Raw genomic sequence first — 22,315 nt, 5'->3', positions numbered from 1 at the left:
CTGATGTAATCTAAGTGAGTAATCTAATGATATTTTTGAAGCCAGACTGGATTCTGCAAAAAAAATACATATTTCATTCTCCAGAATGAAACCATTAAAGATGAGTTATCCTTTTTTTTTTTTTTTTAAACAGAATCTTGCACCAGCAAGTGATCATAATAATTGGATGGTAATTAAATGGTGATTTTTGGATCCTTTCCTGGCTTAGGAAAGGTCATAATTGCCTTCTGCCAAGTATCTGGAAAGATTTCCTCAGAGAAAATCGTTCCCAAAACAGGTAGTCAGAAGTCTCTGAATTCTGTAGTTGAAAAACAGAGGTGAGATCAGAATGGTTAAGATGATGGCAGTGGCTTCCTGTATATATGTGGGAGAGAATGTTGTTATTGAAAATATGCTCGAAAACTTTTTCTCTGATATTTGTTTGTTTGGGCACTATCCACAGAGTGGTATAGCCATTTAAATTCCCAATTAAAAATAAGGGGGATAGTAACTGCAATATGACATCATCGAAAAATAACTGCAGAGAAGGAAGGTAGATGCAGTATAGAGTTACTATATTTTCAACTGAGATTCTTGTAGAAATTGCTTCTACATTGGTGTTAATTTTGATTTGTTGGAAGGGATATGGTTGATCAGAATAATGGCAATTCATCTGTGGACATATCCATCCCCACCTTGTCTTTACAAGGGTGGTCTGAAAAGTTCTAGTCCAAACAATGAAAAAACGAATTTATTATTTCAAAATTATTTTTATTTTTTACCATAATCTCCCTTAAGACTAATACATTTATCCCAGTGATGCTCCAGTGCCATTACCCATTTTTGCAGTGATTCTTAGCAAGATCTGCAAAATACCCTAAACGGCTGCAATCACCTATTGATTCAAAGAAAACTGCTAACCAGTGAGGAAGAGTTTTAGTTTTGGGAAGAGATAGAAGTTAGAGGGAGCCAAATCCTGGGGAATAGGGTGGATGCTGAAACAATTCATAGTGCAGATCCCTTTTTCCCACTGCCAAAACATCTTTGCGGGCAGGTGCAATGTCCTGATGAAAAACGATTTTTTTCTTCTTCTGCATGCCGAGTCTTTTCTCACGAATTTTTTCGTCTAGTCTGGTTAAAAGTTCAGAATAACATTCCTTGGTTATTGTTTTACCCTTTTCAAGACAATTAATAAACACAAAATGACTTTAGCAATGCCAAAACACCGACGCCATGACCTTTCCTGCTGATGGAACCGACTTTGTCTTCTTTGGTGCTGAAAAATCAGCTTCTGTCCTGTTTTGACTACCATTTGGATTCTGGTGTGTAATGGTGAATCCAAATCACGTCCATAGTAATAAATCGATGCACAAAATCAGTTTTATTCTTGTTAAAACGCTCCAAGCATTGTTCAGAGATTTTCATGCAAGTGCGTTTTTGATCTGCTATGAGCAAGCATGCCACCCATATTGTGCAAAATTTTTTCATTTGCACTTCTTCATGCAAAATATATCATACATGTTCTTTTGAAATGCCTATAGTCTCAGCAATTTCACACACTTTGACTCGCTGGTCACCCTATACTATATCGTGCACTTGATCAATGATTTCTGGTGTTGTTACACTTTTTGGATGTCCTACACGTGGATCATCTTCAAGGCTGGTAAGGCCACGTTTAAACTCAGCAGCTCATTCTTAATTGTTGAAAACAAAGGAGAAGAGTGTCCATAAACTTTTATGAACTTCGAAAGAATTTCTTTTGATGTTAAACCTTCTTTTGCAAAGAATTTTATAACCGCACAATACACAATTTTATCCATTTCAAGGGATACAAGATAACACTTTTGCTTCAGACAGCTGTATAAAGCAAACTACTTGATAGAATGACTTGCAATTTCATATGGATGCTTATGGCAGATGTACCAACTTAGAAAAAAAAAAAAATCATGCTGATAACATTGCCATCTATGGTCGAGGCCGAGAATTTTTCAGACCACCCTCGTAAAAATGATGGTAACTGTATGGAGAGCAGTGATCATCATTTCATTCACTTCAGGTATGTTTCTTGCAGGTAGAAACATAGTGGTTTATCTACAAGAGAGCCATGATGTAAGATATGTTTTGTTGGAATCCATGACAATTCCAATATTTCTTTTTGGTGGTATCATCTGGCTTCCTATGTGGTGAGGTTTTGTTTTCATTAGTTTGTTTAAGGTTAGCATCCACCTTTTTTTTTTTTTTTTCAAAAATATCCAAGACATCATTAAATTTCACTCCCACTACGGTGCTCAGTAAATTAATTGTTTTATCTTTCTGAGGGAGAACTGAGACATCCATTTATTTATCATATGACTTGTACACATGGTTTAAAGACAATAACATAAAATACACATGAATATAGATAAGATACACATATATTATAATATAAATAAAAAAAAGTAAAACATCTACATTCAGGCAAATACAAATATGAAATTTATGACAAGCATCAGACAGAAGATTAATCATATTTTAATATTCAGGTTTTTAATCCAGTTGATTGCCTCTGGGGATAGGTCAAAGATATCCTTAAAGTAGTCATCTGGATATGCCGTCAGCTCACATTCCTGTACTATATGGCAAATGGTTTGGATCTTGGCACCACAGGGACAGTGGGGATTTGGTATCTTACCCCACTTTGAAAGTAGGTCTCCACATACACCATGGCCTGTACAAATCCTGTTAGCCGTCATCCATATATTCCTGGGCAGGTCAAATCCAGGTGGTTTTTGGAAGATGTTTATGTAATTATGAACTTCAGGTGCTTGGGACCACAGTGCATCCCACCTACTCACCATACTGTCATTCTGGCTAAGAAGATTATTATGGGTGGTTGTTTATGGCAGGTCTTCTGGATTTTAGTTTATTAGATAAAGCATCTAGAATAAATTCATGTATTGGGAGGTTTTGGTTATTTAAAATTCTTTTATATTCACGAAGCAAGGCTTCCTGTCGTCGCAGTTCCGGGGGAACAATATGGCTCAAAGTGGAGAGCCACTGTAAGGGTGTACTCTGTTAGATCTGAAATAGGCAACTTCAAACTTTACTTGACGTCACCATTCCAGAATCTAAGAATTAACATAAAAACATACTTGCATACTTATCTTTTAGCGCAGTACAAATGCGTTTTTATTTATAACATCGTCCTATATGATGAACTGTGAATTTTGAAGTTTCATATCTAAGTGTCTAACATGAATGTAAGTCAGAAAAAGGGGCAAAATAAGAGAGGAATTATTAATGAAATATTGTAAGTGAAAGAATACGTACTATTCAACAACATAGGGCAAAGATCACCCTAAATACTGTAGGATCAGGGTAAGCACCCACGGGTATCACATCTTAGAAAGCATCATGACACATACGTTCCCCGAAACAAGAAGTCCCGTATGTTAATCGGTGAAGTCACCCAAACAGAGACCAATGGGTGAGACGATAAGATATTTCAAACTCAGAAAGGTGGCGCTCTAGGAGAGCGAATAAAACCCACAACACGGAAGTAAATGATCCCGTTTTTTCTTGTTCCTGAATTTTCTCTCCGTGTGCTCCAAGAGTTCTTTGCGGTTCAGCTCTCATTTCTGAGGGCTGACTGACGATAGAGTTCAGAATGACACTGCAGTAGAGTTTTGGCAAGACTAACCGCAGGCCGTGGTGAGAAGATCATCAACGTAAAAACCTAAGCAGAAGGATAGCGCCCAGCCCAGGCAAGCACGTGTAACCCACGTGACGACAAGGTCGAGGCAACCAGATTCGAACAAAGAATGGCAGAAAACCGAAGAAAGAGAATAGATAAGTACACTCACTTGTTCTAACCCCTTTTGAGAACTGACTAACATTTAAAAGAACACAATCTGAAATTTGTATTAAAAGAAAGAGTGAAGAATTAAGATCTGTGTAAATGACTATGTTTTCTTGAAGCGAACTTTAAGGACTTTCAACCAGATAGAGAATCTGTCACGTTTATTCCGAGAAAGGTTATAAAATGTGTTCGAGTACCTTAATGTCCAAAATGAGTTGTAATCATAAATGTAATATGTATTGAGTTATTGAAATAACTGATGTTTTGAAGTAAAGTACTAAAATGATTTAAGAGTGAGAGAGTGAATGAAAGGTAGAGGCTTAACATTAGATTTGATGATCAATTTAACTTGTATGGCATTACTAATCGAATTTAATAAATGTTTTGATTCTTTAATTATATGTGTTTCTGATCATGATGACTGACCCTTCATAAAATATCGAACCTAAGAACGTGTGCGCGTGTGCGGGAATACCCCAATTGAAGGTAAGGGCACGACTGCAAATAAGAGTAAAATTATGCCAGAGAGCCCAAGTTTCTAGGGATTAGATTTATATTGTTAGTAGCAACTGATATTCTGTAATTAACCTAAAAGCAGAGCCTATTTCTAACTTTAAGGATCAGGCTGGCACAGTAAAAAAATAAATTTGCCCGTGTGATCAGGATAATTTATAGAACGGGTAAACTTCTGGTGGCCCTTAAAGGTTAAGATACATAAGGAGCATAAGAGAAGCAAGATATAAGGCTTAGTTTATTATTAATGTGGAACGCATAACAATGACGCAACCTACTTAATGTGGAGACATATGCGATAGAATTTGATATTTGCGACTGTAATAATAAAGGCTAAAATTGAATAAGTTGTCCCGATATATCAATGAGAGAGATACAAGATACACATAAAATAGAAAGAAGGGACGACACGACAACTCCTAATGCAACCCATTATTAAATGCAGAGTGGAGTTAAGTTGAGCATCTAGTTTATTGAAATGGTAACTATTGAGCCAGACAGGAGCATCATATTCTGCTGCACTGTAAACTAGACTCATGGCAGTGCACCGCAGAGTTGTGGCACTTTGAGCCCCCATATAGTACCACAAAGCTTCTCAACTATGTTATTTCTGGTGCGAACTTTAGAAGCGATATTAATCGTATGCCGTTTATATGACAGAGTTCTATCCAGAGGTATTCCCTGTGAACAGATATCATGAGCCATCCATGATATCTATTCACAGGCCACTTAATCAAGGCCTGGAGCCATTTCATTGATTCTCCATAGTGCACACACCATTATTTAAGAAAAGGGTTTTCCTGTAGCAGGACCATTTTTTGCAACAGCGAGACCACAATGATGTTTTTCTATCATTCGCTCAATGGAGATAGCAAGCAAGTCATGTCTGTTAGGGATATATTTGTGAAAAAGCAGAACTGACATAAATGTCAATGTCTCAACTGACACTTCTCAGCATAAAAGAGTTTAGCAGATGTTGTTGCTACTGCTGCAGTATATGCACTATATTCATTCTGGGGTGACAACTTGATCTGTTTTTAACTTTTGTATCTTCTTTTCATCTGTTCATGCTTGAAAGTATTCTGATTGGTCTCCCTCACAGAGCATTTTGGTGTTTTGCTCTTACAGATTTTATTCCCATGTTCTTTACAGCTATAATAAGAACAAATAGCAGAGCCACGACAAGCAGTTCGAGACTGATCACATTTCTGAGATTTAAAACACTGTAATGAGTTTGGGATATAGTCATACTAAATACTTGCACTACTGTGCTTTGAACGATGTTGGTGGTTTTATTGTAGGCGTAGGTTTCTGTGGTTTAGAAGTTCAAAAGAAAGATTCCGGTATTGTGACCACATGTTTATTAAAATAAATAAAAATAAACAAACCTGACAAGTTTTGTATGTCATTTGACTTACATCTTCAGGGGTTAAAGGTAACTAAAAGTTTAAACACAAGAAATGAGAAATTACTCAAAACAGTCCATGATGTTATGGCCGTTTAACTGTTCATTAAATTAAAAAATCCGAATTCAGAATCTGTGCATGCTAAGTTTGAACAATGCTGGATGTTGTCAAGTTCTGTTGTTCATGTTCATACTGTCCGAGATCTGACTTAGGTATATTTTTTATCAATGCTAACCCAAATTGGTGTAGAATTACGTCCTGGTTTTTGTTGCATTGTGTTAGAATTCTAAGCATATTAGCAGCTTCTTTAAATTTCCCTGTGAAACAGTTTTTTTCAATATAAGACATGTTCGTTTTATGCCAGAGTACATTATGGCTGGTGGAAGTTGTGTGGCATGATAGGCCTGATTTGTGTTCTCTCCTTTTTTTTGGACCGTCTTTTTGGTGTTCGTTCATGCGAATTTCCCCTGATCATCCCGTCTGGCCTACGTAGCAGATGCCACAGGAACAATGAATTTTATATACACATGGTTTTTTAAAGGGTGATGTAGAGGTTTTGGGGGATGTAGAAATCTGGATATTTTGTTGGTCGTATTGATATTAATATTTGTTGTTGGTTTTAGCTTGTTGAACATGGCACTTCTTTTTTTTTTTTGTATTAAAAAAAAAAAAAAAAAAAAAAAAAAGGGAGAGACAGATAATACCGAGCTGATGTCAGATAATACCTAGTAAAATGATTTACTTAATACATGTGCAAGGGGAAGAAATAAATCGACTTGTATTGTATTTGAGCTTCAGGCAAGACAAGAATTTGTCCAGTGATTCAGTTTGTGTACAAACAGAAATCTGGTATACATTGGTAGTTGAGTAACAGAAAGAAAATGACCCAATATAGTGAAACACATCACACCATACTGAACTATTACAAAGAAAACAAGGTAATTTTTTTTTTATTGTATCACTAAAGACAGTCAGACACAGCCCATGTTTACTGTATTTAGTGAAAAATGGAGTAAATTAGAATAAAATGGAGTAATTAGATTATTTAGTATAATTAGAAATAACTAGAATGGAATGAACATCACATTTCCTTAGCTGCAAATCAAACAAAGTGGAAGTTTTATTGTAGCACTAAAATAGAATACAGTCCTACTTCAGGACAAGTCACAGACTGGCATGAATGTATTAATAACATAAATATGAAGGTAATTTAAAATTCAAATAATAGTTACAGCAAATATCTTAACAACAGACATAGTAAAATTTCAAATTTCATTAAATAACTAAGCTTATCCGAATATTAGTTAAACATAAAAAATTTACTGAATATTACAAATTTCTGAATGTGCTATAGGTCAGAGTTAACTATTTAATAGAGGTGCCAGTATGCCATACTGTCTGAAATAAAGCAATGGTTTGAAAGTAAAGATGTTTCTCATGGGAATCAGATACCTCCTTACTTATTAGAATTCTACTTATCACTATCACTACTTGGGCCTTGAGTTCAGTGCATATGTCTTTATTGGGGATACCAAAGAAGTCTCACTCTGATATTATGCATCTAGAAAAGTTTATAAGTTTAATGGAGGTAACTGTAATCAGTATTCCCCCAACCGATATTGCATGCAAAACAAAACTGAGTTTTTGGAAAATGAGCCCCAAGAACTTGGCTTCTGGTGCAATGATAATTAATATTAATCTAGGTCTGAGTTATGGGTCAGGATGAAAACCACATCGGAAACAAAATGCATGCAACCTGTCTTCTGCTTTAAAAAAAAAAATCTAAAATCTTTTTGCAAGTGTCCATTTTGAAAGATGCCCAATGGCTTGCTGTAACTGTCTTTCTATGACCCTCATATTACACAAATGACAGAAGTTAGCCTAGTCATCTACCAACAGGGAATTAATTACAGTTAGAAGAAATTGAACATTTGATTGCAAAAAAAAAGGGTGACACTTAGAATTGATCCTTATAGAACTCCATCCTATTGTGTATACATTTGGGAGACTGTGGTTCTCACTCAGCAAATTTGGTTTGATAAAAGAGAATGATTCCCCCCAAAATCAAAACTGTAGGTACTTCAATAAGCAGTGTTTAATGGGTGCTTACAGCCATACTTTAATAGAAAGATAATGATATTTCCTGAAGTCAGATTGTGTTCCGGAAAAAAGACTTTCTCCAAAAACCATAAAAAATTTGAGTTAACACTTTTGTGTGTCCAGAATCTTGCACAGGCAGCAGATCATAGAAACTGGGTGACAGTTGATTGTAAATTTTATCTAGATGTTATTGGTCCAACATCAGCTGGGAAAAATTTAAGCATAGCAAATTTCATTTCAGTTTTTGTAAATGTAAATGGTCAGTTGGATTCTTCAGCACCATTCAAAGGAAACAGAATTTGTTATTTTTCTGTTTTGCGAATTTAGGCAAAGCTGAAGTTTAAGAAATTAGCTGATTAAAAAAAAAAAAAAAAAAAAAAAAAAAGAGGATATGATAAAACGTAAATTTTTAAAGGGGTCTTGGGAAATATCTCCACGATTGTGTCAGTTGATGGATCAGTAAATGTGTATTTATTATGTTTAAGGAGAGCGAACTGGTGAGTGATCTATCGATCTATCTGCGTTCCATTTTACATATTTTATTCCATACCTTTTTGCTCTTGGTTGATCTTGTAGAAGATGCACATTGAATCCAGGATTCCTTCTGGATCTGATGATGGCTATTTCTTACAGGTAGATGCATTCTACCAGCGTTCACGCCATCCCCCCCCCCTCCCAACAATATGGTATTATAAAAACCCTATATAATAGGGCAAAATTAATCAGTTCAGATAACAATGCCCTTACTAATGAACTTATTCATATTCTTAACACCTTTGTAGCCAATGGATACAGCCCCTATAAAATCCAAAAAATATTAAAACCAGTTAACCCCAACCCCCCTCCCCTCCACAACAAGGACTACACCAAATCTGTCACTATTCCTTATATTCATGGTACATCTGAAAAGTTAACAAAAATCTTTAAAAAAATATGACTTGACAACTTGTTACAAACCATATCAAAAATTGGCATCTCTTATCCGCTCTCCCAAGGACCAGCCACTTCCTCTAGACCTAACTGGAGTTTACCAGGTCCCTTGTAATTGTAAACTGTCTTACTATAGCCAAACAGGTAGGACTGCTAATATCAGGATATCTGAACATAAGAATTATATCCGTTTCCACTGTTATAGCCGCTCAGGACTTGCTGACCATGCCTTGGACACCTGCCATAAAATACGTTGGAAGAAAGCTTCCTTACTACACCACAGCAAGTTTAAATATGAGAGAGAGTATTCTTAGAATCAGTCTGAGCCTTAAAAAACTCCCCAAACCTCAATAAATTTGGATGCATGAGACTATCCCAAATATGGGAGGCTTGCATTCTTAGAACATCAGCCCAAACAGCCAAGATTAATACCCAATTTGACCCACTAGGTGGCATCCTTTAGGACTCCAGGACTGACTTCAGTTGTTTTCTTCAGCCATTTTTACTCAATATTAGTGCCTGCGTGCACATTTCATTAATTTTTATGTTCCCTAAAGATGGTAATGTAACATTACCGAAATATTGGAAGTGTTAATTAAAGTTATTTAATTAATATAATAATATATGTTGTTCTTTCCTTAAAATTAACAGTTATGTATCACCAATGTATAAGCTAATCTACAAGAATACTTCAATATTGTTACATATATCATTCTGCTAATAAAGAATGCATCAATTAAAAGACATCTGGCTAGGGCTTGGAACAAGAAGTCATTTTCAAAATTGGAAAAATCAAAGTAGTCAGGTGCTTGCAACACTGAACCCCAGTGTTCAGTTTTAGAACCTTTGTTATTCAAAATATTTATCAGTGATTTAAGTTCATGCATTATTAATAAAATTTAGCTCACAATTTGCTACTGATGAATAAAATCATCACCAAATCAAGCTCATGGGTGCTAAATGAGTACTTCTCACTGGTAAAATCCAATGAGAAGAGTGATGCTGAATAATTTAGTGAGAAGTTTCTGAGAGAACTTTCTTGAGCTGTATGTTACAGAAGAAATAGAAGGTCAAAGTGTGATAGATCTGAATAAATGTCAGAAGGGTATTCAGTCAGAGATTTGACAAATCTGTCTTTAGCTGGTAACAGTGAATGTGCTATAAAGACCTGAGAAGTGGTCAATGTTTCATTTAGAAAAAGGTTACATGCTGCACCACAAAGCAAAAAGGTTATGAACATCTGAAGGAAATACTAGGTTCTATCCCAATGATATCAGTTGCTAGATGAGAAGAAAATATGCAGTGCAAGGAAAACATTAAAAACACTTAAATTATGCACTATCAAAGTGTTTCCTATAGAATGAAGAATAAATAGGGTAGGAATGAAATTGATGTGCAATTCTATTAAACATAAGATTTTCTTGCATAAGGATAGCATAAGTTATGAAAATTATCAGGTGCAAACCAGATGAATCACAAGTATTGTCTGGAAAGCTAAATATGAATATGAAATGAAACTGGCTCTGAAAATTAAAGACAACCCAAAAGAATTTTAGTGTTATGCTGCAAGTAAAAATAAAGGTGTGAATGTGGAAGAATCTATTCCATATGTTGCCACCAATAAATAATTTTTGTCCTATAAGCTTCCTGTAATCCATAAATGATCAACAAATGATGGTAACTTGCGGAATCTAGTTGGAATCGAACATAGGCAAAGGTCCAAAAGGTACCTCCTAATATATTAAGAGGAATGTTGAATGAGAGAGAAAGCACTGAATGCTGTTGGCTTACTAGACCAATGGCCTGAAAAGAGCTTCTAGAATTGATATAAATAATGCACCATACGTCATGCAGCTCAGCAGTATAATTGGTACTTGACCGGCTATTATACTGTCTGGAAAAATATCTGCAAACCACAGAAGACTTCAATTGTGATTGTGTAGACCAGGGGTTCCCAACCCTATGCCCACGGGCACCATGGCACCTGTCGACCAATTTGTGTGTGCCCGCCACTGTTCAACCGTGTGCCATATAGTTTCAAATAATCACGTAACAATTCATGGCATGCTATATGACGCATGCATTAATGACACATGACGAGTATTAAACATACAATGTAAAGCAGATGTGCATTCGAAGTTGTTCATTCCAGTTTAAGAACTGGAATATCATCATATTCTCTTAATTATGAAGCACTGGCCAATGAAATGCAATGCCAAAGATCACACTAACTTACATATATATATATATATTTAAATTTTTATATAATGTAAACTTTTAAGTAATAAAACATATGATTATAATGTAAACTTTTTATGTATTCATTTAACAAACGAACTCAAAAAATTTGCTTGAAAAAATAGATGGTGCCGGTTGCCCTACCGGTATTTTAGAAAGTGCTCTAGGACAGATAATATAAACTAAGTATTTGTTCTGTGTCTTTAATAGAAAACTGTTGGCAGACAGATGAAATATTTCATTGATATGCACTAAGAGATGAAGCATGCAGCTGTGACATTGTGGTAAGAAATTTATTGGAATATGTCCAGTACTAGCTACTCTGGTGCCTAAAGCTTATAGTAATGCTTTGATTTGCAAATTATGATAAGTGATGTATGGCAGTCTGACAGGTGATGCAAATTTCCTCCCTGTGGACAAAAATAATTAGCTAGATGAGATGGTTTGACAAGGAAAATTTTATTTTAATCACATATAATTAGGGCAGCTACTGATTTTGAATTAATAAATGTGATTCCATTTACTTGTATATAAAAACTAGGAGTATGTGACATTTGAAATGTGCCTAATGTAATTCTGATAGCCTAATGGCAAACTGCAACCAGCTAAGTGCGCTGTCCCTAACAGAACAAACTTCAGACCCATAATCTGCTTGAAATCAATAGAGCACTGAACATCTGCTTGTATACTGAAAGATATACAAGTTAGAGTATGAAGGATGTTCATCTTTCATTGACACTTATCTTGCAACTGACATATAAACATAACAGACACTAAATGAGAACCTTTTATGCAGATGTATGTAAACATCACTTACAGTGTATATGTAAAATACTTGATCATGTACTAGAACACATGTGCCACCCATGTGTTCTAGGCAACTGAACGCTGCTGGTAAGTAATTGTCAATACTGTTGATCACAATGGGAAAAACAAAGGATCTTTCAGAGTTAGATAAAGCGTTTACTGTGGTTTCCCATCTGGCATGAGCCATGATTTTGAAAACAGCAGAGCTGGCTGGTTTCTCATTGCTTGTCAAAGAGGTGTAAGTGTGAGAGTGTCATCATCTGAGAAGGGTGGTATGGACAAACAGAACTTCCCATGTGCAGCAATTGACGAAAGCATTTAATGAAGGCTGTTCCCAACCCATGACTCAACGAATCATGCCCAGGGAATTGAAGAGGATCAGTATTAGCAGTCACGTGCCTGTGCATAACATAAAACTTTCTAATATAGCGATTAGTATGTATATAGATATGTATATAGTGATCAGTATATGTACATATACTGATCACTATATTAGAAAGAAATGTTACAAATGTTGGTTTTTTTTTTTTGTTCATTAAATTTTCCAAGAGACTTATACCCTTGCTTAATCCTTTATTCAACTGTAAGCAAACAAATCTTGAGCATGGATTATCATCACAAATAAGCTACTTGTATTCAGAGACCAATGACTTCATTTTACATCTCAGGAATCTGAATGTTTTCTACTTCAAATTGGAAACATTCAACATTTGCACAAGATTTTGCTACTGAATCCCCAGGATATGGTTCTTGAATCATCTTTGAAAGATGAATGATCGATTGTATAAACCTTTCTTGCATATTTTTGTTTGAGATCATGAATATCATAATAATGTTCTATTTTCATTGTTTTAATGAAAATCACTGTTTTAAGAGATACTTGTGCCATGGGAGGTTTCTTCCATTAAAAAAAATGATAACACTATATATATATATATATATATATACACACACACACACATTTAAGTCTCGTGGAAAGGCTTAGACGTTGGTTATACATTCTTACAAAATAGCTTAAGTAAATTACAACGTACAATACAATATACATTAAAATAAATTTTAATACACTTCCAATATTTCGGCAACGTCACGTTGCCATTATCACAGGAACTTAAAAACAAGACACGGGCATGCAAGCACAACACACAGTAAATGAGGAACGAAGCAGGAAGCTATTCTTTCTCCTAAAAGTCCTGACCACCTAGTGGGCAATGTTGATATTCTTAGCCGATTGGGCTGAAGGTCTTCTGATGAAGGTTGCCCAAATTTGGGACAGTCTCATGCAACCAAATTTGTTGAGGTTTGGATTGTTTTTTAGGGCTGAGGCTGATTCCATGAATAGTCTTTCATATTTGAATTCACTAATGTATTATCATGGCTTTCTTCCACCGTATTCTATGGCAGATATCCAGCGCATGGTCTGCAAGACCAGTGGCTGTATTGGTGAAACCGGGTGTAGTCCTTGTGTTCTGAAATTCTGATATTAGTTATACTACCTGTTTGGCCAAAGTAGAACAGCTTACAGCTGTAAGGGAGTTGGTATACACCAGGTAGGTCTGGGGGGGAGGGTCTTTAGTGGAGCAGATAAGGGATGCCAATCTTTTATATGGTCTGTAACAGGAAGTTAAGTCATGTTTTTTTAGGATTTTTTTTAATTTTTTCCGAGGTGCCTCGGATATGGAATGGTGATGGATTTAGGGTAACCCTTGGTGTGAGGGGGATATTGGTTTCAATATTTTTTATTTTTTATTTTTATTTTTTTTGGGGGGGGGGGGGTGAATTTATCTGCCTGTATGAGTAGGTTTTCTATTAACTGAGAAAACCAAGGTTCCATCAGGCTGACGGGTGACTAGTGTGTCTAAGAAAGGAAGGCAGTTTTTTTTTTTTTTTTCTTCTTCTTCCAGGATGAACTTGATTCTGGGGTGTTGGTTGTTTAAGTGTGTTAGGAAGGAGAGGAGCCATGTGGCCAAATAGCGAACACATCATCCACATAGCAAAGTCATATGGTTGGTTTTTGTGGGGCAGAGTTTAAGGCTATCTCTTCAACGTTGGCCAAGGGTGGGGAGAGTGGAAAACCCACGGCTGTCCCCTCTATTTGTTTGTAGACTTTTCCTTGCCAAACAAAATAGCCCGAGTTCATTGTGAACGGAAATAGAGCTCTGATATCAGGAGGAAATTTAGCTTGGATTAGCTCTAAGGATTCTTTGAGTGGGACATTTGTGAATAGGGAGGAGACATCAAAACTGCCCATTATGTCAGTGCGTTTGAGTGTAAGGTTTTCTATGCTGCTATGAAGTGGGCTGGGTTTTATATGTGTGAAGGTACATTACCAGTATAATGTGTGAGAGCTTTGGCCAAATGTTTAGCTAGTTTGTCTGTGGGGGAATCAATGCCATCTGCTATGGGACATAATGGCACATTTTCTTTATGTATTTCATATATATATGGGGGGAGGGGGGGTATGGAGTTCATCATCAAATTCCAACCATGTACCCTCAAGGGGTGTACAGGATATGATAGTACTACATGAAAAATTTACATCATTACTAACTTCCTATCTACAATTTTCCAAATCAGTCTCTTACTTGTCAAGAAACATTATTAGATCTTATATTTCTATTGTCTAAGGTACTTTATACAGTATTCATCCACCTATATCTTGGTCTTCCTCTGGATCGTTTTCCTGCCAACCTGGCAGACAACACTTGTTTTGCTAATCTTTCCTGGCCCATTCTATTTAAGTGACCATACCACCTGAGATTAGCTCTGCTAATGCATTCCTGGATGCTGACGATGTCAAGTTCTTTCCTAATATCCTCGTTTTTAATATGATATTGCTATTGATGCTATCTATTCATGCCCATAATCTTTCTCAGGACTCTCAGATCCATAAGTTAAAATAAGTTTGAACACTGTCTTGTATACAGCTAATTTAGTGTTCCAACTAATTTCTCTCGTATTCCATATGAATTGATTCAATTGACTTCCTACCATACCAGCTATGTTAATTCTGTTGTCTATTTCCATATTTAATTTACCATCTTCACTAAAAATCGTGCCTAAGTAGCTGAAATGTTTTACTCATTCCACAGGTTCCCCGTTCACAACAGAGTTGACATTTTTAACAATTCTACCTATTTTCATTGTCTTTGTCTTTTTAATGCTGACCTTCATCCCATATCTATTACAACAATTATTCAATTTAGTCAGGGAATCTTGCAAACTTGTAGCGGATTTATTTAGAAGTATAACATCGCCTACATAAAGCAAAGAGCTGACATTAACATCTCCAATTTTGATATCAGATTTAATACCACTTTCCTTCATAATGTGATCCATATAGATAATGAATAACAGAGGGGATAATGTACATCCTTGTCTCACACCATATTTAACATTAAACCATCTTCCTGTACTTCCTTCAATTCTAACTGCTGACTTACAACTCAAATAAAGACTAAGTATTCCTTGATATAATGCCCCATTGATGGAGTTAAACAGCTTTAATTTGTTAGTGACTTCTACAGGCCAAGAAGTGACCTTCTTAAGGAGCCTGTGGAGTTTTCTAATTTGTGAGTTGGTGGGATTGTACTCAATAGGGATGTAAGTACCCCGATCTAACAATAGAGCATTCAGCTTACCTGTGTAATCCTTTCAGTTAAGCAATACTGTGGCATTCCCTTTATCCGCTTTGGTGATTATTATTTCCTTGTTTTTCTTTAATTCTTGCAGAGATTTAATTTCCTTATTGGGCATGTTAGTTTTTGGTGGTTTTGTTTTGGTCAGAACACAAGCCACATCCAGTTTGATGTCATTGGCGACGTGGTTTGGAAGGTGTCGTATCGCGCATTCAATTTGTATCATAATGTCATCAGCAGGTATTCGTCTGGGCACAATAGCACAGTTGTGGTAATGTGAGAGAGCATCGAGTGCTTCAGATTTCAAATTAATTGACGAAAGATTGACTACTGTGTCGGTAGGAAATTGTGGTTTGGAGTTTGAGTTCTTTTTTAAATTCTAAAATTTTTTAATGTGTCGTTCTCGTACTTTTTAAAATTCTCTATCTGCAGCAGTGCATGAGATGTTGTATAAAATAGACCAATTCTCGTGGTTTAAGGTGCTGGATAAGTCATCTTCGAGTGCCTGGATAGCTAAGTTAGTGTCAATCAGGGAACGGCCAGTAGCGGCGATTTGTTCCCAGAGCAAAGCTTGGCTGGCGTGGTTACAAATACAGAGAGGCTTTAGAGAAAAGAAACGTTGCTTGGATTTGACACAGTTTGGGATTACTTGGTTATCCTGGCAGCGTTTTAGGAAAGCAAGACGATTCAGTTGTCTAATCTGTCCTACTTTGACCAAACAGGCAGGATAGCTAATATCAGAATTTCAGAACACAAGGACTACATCTGGTTTCACCAATACAGCCACTCTGGTCTTGCAGACCATGTGCTGGATACCCGCCATAAAATACGGTGGAAGAAAGCCACGATAATACACCATAGTAAATTCAAATACGAAAGGCTATTCATGGAATCAGCCTCAGACCTAAAAAACTATACAAACCTCAACAAATTTGGTTGCATGAGACTGTCCCAAATTTGGGAAACCTACATGAAGACCTTCAGCCCAATCGGCCAAGAATACCAACATTGCCCACTAACGAGAACCATCATTACTTTCAGGAGAAAGAATAGCTTCCTGCTTCATTCCTCATTTACACGTGCACGCAAGCACAACACATTCCTGTGTGTTGTGCTTGCATGCACGTGTCTTGTTTTTAAGTTCCTGTGATAATGGCAATGTGATGTTGCCGAAATATTGGAAGTGTATTAAAATTTATTTTAATGTATATTCTATTGTGCGTTGTAATTTCCTTAAGCTATTTAGTAAGAATATACATTTAAGGCAAACAAATTTATTTAATATAAAATAGAATACTAACAACAGATGAACTGAAAGAGTAAGAGCTGCATGATGTTTTACATAAAACAACATGATAACGGAGGAAATATATTAATATTGATAACTCATTAGAACTTAAAAAAAATTACTGATGTATGATTAGAATAAGATTTTCCCACATCTTAGATAGAGGTGTTCAGGCGATGAAGTAATGCCTCAGCACTTTCCTTGAACAAATGTTCAGATTTACACAAACACCGATGAAGAGTAGTTTAGACCATAGGATGTTGTGGTCTATATCTATTCTGTGCTAAGCCAGATTCTTCACATTTACCATTGCTAATGCAATGTGGGCATTATGCAGCCACCAAAGGGAGAAGCTAGTCCCAATAGGTGCCAGTCCCAAGACTGGATAAATGGTGAGGGTTGACGTCAAGAAGGACATCTGGTCGTAAAACTTCACTGCCAACTCTAACTAATGAATCTGTTCATAAAAGTTTGCCCCAACAGGAAAAAATGCCTGAGTGGAGGAAAAGTACAATTGTACCCATTTACAAGGGTAAAGGGGATGCACGAGTTGATGTCCCATATGATGAAAATCTTAAAAATGGTTCTTGATGGAAGACTGAGGGAGGAGGTGGAGATGGTCAAAGAGCAGTTTAGCTTCATGCATGGTCAATCAATGATGGATGCTATCTTTGGGTTATGGCAGATGATGGAAAGGTCTCAAGAGAAATAATGGGAGTTACTTCTGGCGTTTACTGATCAGGAGAAAGTGATAGAGTGCCAAGGCAAGAAGTCTGGAGGTGTCTGAGGGAGAAGAAAGTACCACAGAAGTATGTCAGGTTAGTGCAAGAGATGTACAGAAATGTGAAGACCAGAGTTTGGACCTGCATGAGAGAGACAGAAAGCTTTCAATTGACAGTTGGTCTGCATCAAAGATGAGCTTTAAGTCCGTTCCTGTTTAATATTGTGATGGAGGTGGTGACAGAAGAGGTGAAAGTAGACACGCCTTGGACAAAGTTGTATGCAGATGCCATCACATTGTGTGCAGAATCAAGAGAAGAAGTGGCAGGTAAATTAGAAAGATGGAGGAGAGTGCTGGAAGAGAGACATATGAGGCTAAGCAGAAGTAAGATAGAGTACATGTGTTGCAAAAGGGATGGCAGACAAAAGGCAGCTCTAGTGCTGGAAGAAAATGTCATCAGGAGGGTTAGTGTCTTTAGGCTTGGATTCAACAGTGAAAGAGGATGGAGAGGCTCAGAAGGAAGTGGGATGCAGGATATAAGCTGGATGGAAGAACTGGAGAGAGAGAGATTGCTGGGGTGCTGGTCAATCTAAAGGGAAAAATCTACAGGACAGTGGTGAGACCGCCTATGATGTATGCTATGAAAACTGTGGCCCTGAAGAAAAATATCATCAGTAGGATGGAAGTAGCAGAGATGAGAATGCTTAGGTGGATGTGTGGTATGACCAGAAAGGATCATGTGAGAAATTTCTATGTAGGGGGAACAGTGAAAGTTACGAACTTAGGAGTGAAGATACATGAGGCAAGGTTGAGATGGTTTGGTCATGTGATGAGGAGGGAGGAAGAGTATCTGGGAAGAAAGATCATGCAGATGGATGTCCAGCGAAGAAAGAAGCATGAGCGGCCAAAGAAGAGATGGAGGGAGATCTAGTGGAGGAGGACCCGAGGATGAAGAACTTAGATGTAGTTACAGCACAAGACAGGAAAATGTGGAGACGACTCATTAAAAGCAGCGACCCTACTTAAGTGGAATAAGCTGAAGAAAAAGAATGTAAAATGTATGTTCTTGTATTCTCTTTTTTTCACAGAGCATTCAGTTTGTCTAAAGTAAGAAAGATAACAGTCGCGAGGAACTTGGTAGACACAAGGGAAAACTAAAGATGACCATTTGAAGATGAAAATTTCCATTTTCATCTTCAAAAGATGAAAATCATGCTGATGATTTGTTAACAGGTAGAAACATAGCCACTAAATTGTGTTTCTTAAGAATTCTGGGAATGGGCCCAGACATTTCAGATAACAGATTTAACAAAATGTCAGGAATTAAAACTTGACATACTGTTTCTTTATCATTTGAGCTAGGAATTATCGAAATTAAAAAGCTGTTCCATGGTTCTTTCTGAAAAGTCATTCAGTTTCATACATTGTTTGATTTTTAAGAGTTCCTGCTGTAATAGTTGAGATGTAGAACAAATAGTATGAGCATGTCGTAATAAAGTTTTTATAATTCTAGTCTTCTGTGATGGATGGTGACACTGATTTCTGTAGAATGTAATGTTCAGTGAAAGTACGCATTCAATAAACGGAAGTAATTAATTCACCTGATGTTGAATGGAGTAGGATATCTAAAACAGACGATTTGTTATTTTTCTTTTTTCGCATTTCCATAGTAAATTTAACGTGTGGATGTAGGTTAGTCAATATGTTTTCATTATGGGGCCAGATAACAAAAAACACTGTCTATATAAGGAAACCCAAAATGAAGGCTGAGGGTGTATGAACGAGAAAAGAATGTCTTCTAAATATTCTCGATACAAGTTAGCAAGTGCAGGGAAGATCATTTCCCATTGCGGTTCCTTAAACTTAACTGTAAACTTTATTCTGAAAAATAAAATATACAGAGTGCATATCAAAGTCGAACAGTTTTCACTATATACTGTGGAAGTGCTTCTGACGGTAGCTGCAGTGTATCCTCAAAAGGACTATTTGTGAAGAGACATTCTATATCATTGCTAACCATTATATCAGTGGGTTGTTGGGAAACATTTTATTACTTTTTCTAGAAAATCTGAAGAATCTTTAATAAATGAACCTTGAAAATCAGAATTGCAAAAATTTTCCTGATGTTCAATAAAAAAAGTGTACAATAATGATAGGGTGTAAATGGAATTTATATAATTTATATAGAGCTTATACATCCCCTTCAAAATTAGCTTAGAATCAGATGTATAGGAGGATGGTTTGAATTATCAATTTAAGCTCCATAAGCAAAAAAAAGATTACAATTATAATTCTATACATAAACTTTAATAGTGGCTTGTTCCATTTTCAATAAGCATATAATGATTTTATGATAGTTTAGGATTTTATACTTTTTAAATCTAATACAATTTTTATTTAAATTTATTCATCCTAAAAGCAAACATGCTCTTTGGAAGTTCGCAGTCAATTGACATATTACAGAATATATACAGGTATGTTGCCTCACAGCTTGGAACCAGCAAAAGATATCCTAAAATGATTAAATATAATAAATTTCAGTAGTTTTTCACATATTTTTTTTTATGTACTTTCCCTTTTCTAATGCCATAGTTACTTGGGGGGGGGGGTTGTTTTATGCTTATTTCTTTTGCAAGACACACCAACCTGCACACATCAACGGCCACACACCTATTACAAATTTTTCTTTGCATGTGGGGTGTGGAGTGAAATCATGAAATACATTGTAAATAATTTCCACTGTGCAGTGTGATGCCACAAACATGTACATTGGAGGTATTCTTTTAATATGAAAAATGGTGGTTTTGGTTAATGAGCAGAGCTACTGAATTATTTAATCCTCAGCCCAACCACAGTATTAATATGCTATAAGCATGGGGAGAATATTTATATATATATATATATATATATAATAAATTCATAATGAAATTTACTGAAAATATATGAACAAGGCTTACTTTGGCTCTATGCTCAACATTGGCCTTTCTATCCAATAAGAGACTCACGACTTCATGCCTTCCTTGAAAACAAGCAAGTGTTAGTGCTGTATTACGGTTTGTTTCAATTTGAGCATTAATGTCACTCCCCATGTCCAAAAGAAGCTTCACAGCAGCTGTATGGCCATTCATTGCTGCTAGCATTAATGGAGATATACCAAGCTTACTTCCAGTCCTGTAAAATTTAATGAATGTATTTAAGATAGTTATTTCATAGATAATTGAATATTAGTATTTAATTTTTATTTAAAAAATAGTCTAAATGTACTACAAAACTGTCAGTTGATTATTTTAAACTGTAATATTTTTGAAGTTCCAGCATTAATTTCATCACGTCTAATGAAAGTATTAACCTATATACTTTCCTTTAGTGTTACATGGTGCTCAGCATTCATTTCAGACAAATTATGGTGATTACAACCTTACTAGAATTAATTTCTTTAATTTCCTGACTTTTGACCTTCACATTAAGGTCATCATCTACAGGATCAACTGTTATTCTACTGGCCTGACATCTAGGCCAGTAGAATAACAGTTGACCAAATTTAATTGTTATCAGTTGATCAAAGTTGATTAATAATGAAAGTATTAACCTATATACTTTCCTTTAGTGTTACACGGTGCTCAGCATTCATTTCAGACAAATTATGGCGATTACAACTTTACTAGAATTAATTTCTTTAATTTCCAGACTTTTGACCTTCACATTAAGGTCATCATCTACAGGATCAACTGTTATTAGTTGATCAAAGTTGATTAATAATGAAAGTATTAACCTATATACTTTCCTTTAGTGTTACACGGTGCTCAGCATTCATTTCAGACAAATTATGGCGATTACAACCTTACTAGAATTAATTTCTTTAATTTCCTGACTTTTGACCTTCACATTAAGGTCATCATCTACAGGGTGTGTGTGCATGCATGCAGAACACACACGCACACAGAGAGAGAGAGAGAAGTTATATTACATTTCAAACAGTATGTCAAAGAGACCATGATTTGATCAACTGTTATTCTACTGGCCTGACATCTAGGAGATAAAAAAACACTACATTAAAGCTATATTCTATTTATAACATCATCAGAGAACAAATTCATATAGATTCATGTACAGTTTATGAGAATAAAGAGAGAGAGAGAGTATATATCATACATAGATTCATAGAGTTAGTGTTATATGTTAACCTATATGTCATTACATCAGGCTTGCACAACACACGGCCTGTGGGCTGCATGCGGCCCGCATTGCTATTTATTTTGGCCCATCTGCCTGATTGAAATTATTTAATCATACGGGGGAATATGAATTTATACAATTTTTTCCTAGCATTGAATTAAATTTTTACTAAGACTCTGCATGTTTACATTCATGAGATTAATGTCACAATCATGTTTCTTTCAACTCAACAATAAATTGCATTTGGAGTTATTCCCACTGTCATATTTAATAACAAATTATTACAATCACTCTAAGGTTTTGTAAGTGCTAGTGTCGCTGCGGGGAAATTCAAAGTTACATCTCCGTGATGACGAGGATATCTACGTACGAGAATGAATCGTATTACACAAAGTTGAAAGTTTATTTTTCACTTGGTTAGACTATAATAAATCTAGTTTAATCCTTTATCCAAGTGTGAGCAAACAAAGTTTTCGCCTGAAAGTATCTTCAGGAATGGGGTAAGGTAGTACAACACCAGGTAACTCATTGCAAAGGTGGAGCAAGCTTACATCACTCCTATCTCAGTATCTCCCATAATGCAAAACACATCTCCTTGCAGATATGTATGTTATGCATTAAGGGAAGTTAGCATAATGTTATGCATTAAGCCACTACCCAGACTAGTTTCGACCTTTACTG

The 22,315-nt window shown here is 35.9% G+C and overlaps 1 protein-coding gene across 1 annotated transcript in view; it reads right to left on the bottom strand.

Annotated features, from left to right (window-relative positions):
- mask (multiple ankyrin repeats single KH domain) overlaps nucleotides 1-22,315 on the bottom strand; it is an 823,307-nt gene that overhangs the window by 399,635 nt on the left and 401,357 nt on the right. The window contains 1 exon segment of the mRNA XM_090396371.1: nucleotides 20,416-20,629. Coding sequence (XP_090252497.1) covers nucleotides 20,416-20,629 — 214 coding nt within the window.

This window comes from Typopeltis vanoorti, chromosome 8 (genome assembly GCF_054136105.1).
Source record: "Typopeltis vanoorti isolate ZY-2024b chromosome 8, IOZ_Tvanoo_1.0, whole genome shotgun sequence".
In the NCBI taxonomy this organism is placed as follows: domain Eukaryota; kingdom Metazoa; phylum Arthropoda; class Arachnida; order Uropygi; family Thelyphonidae; genus Typopeltis; species Typopeltis vanoorti.
The sequence above is the reverse complement of the archived record's forward strand: the minus strand, read 5'-3'. Positions and strand labels throughout refer to the sequence as shown.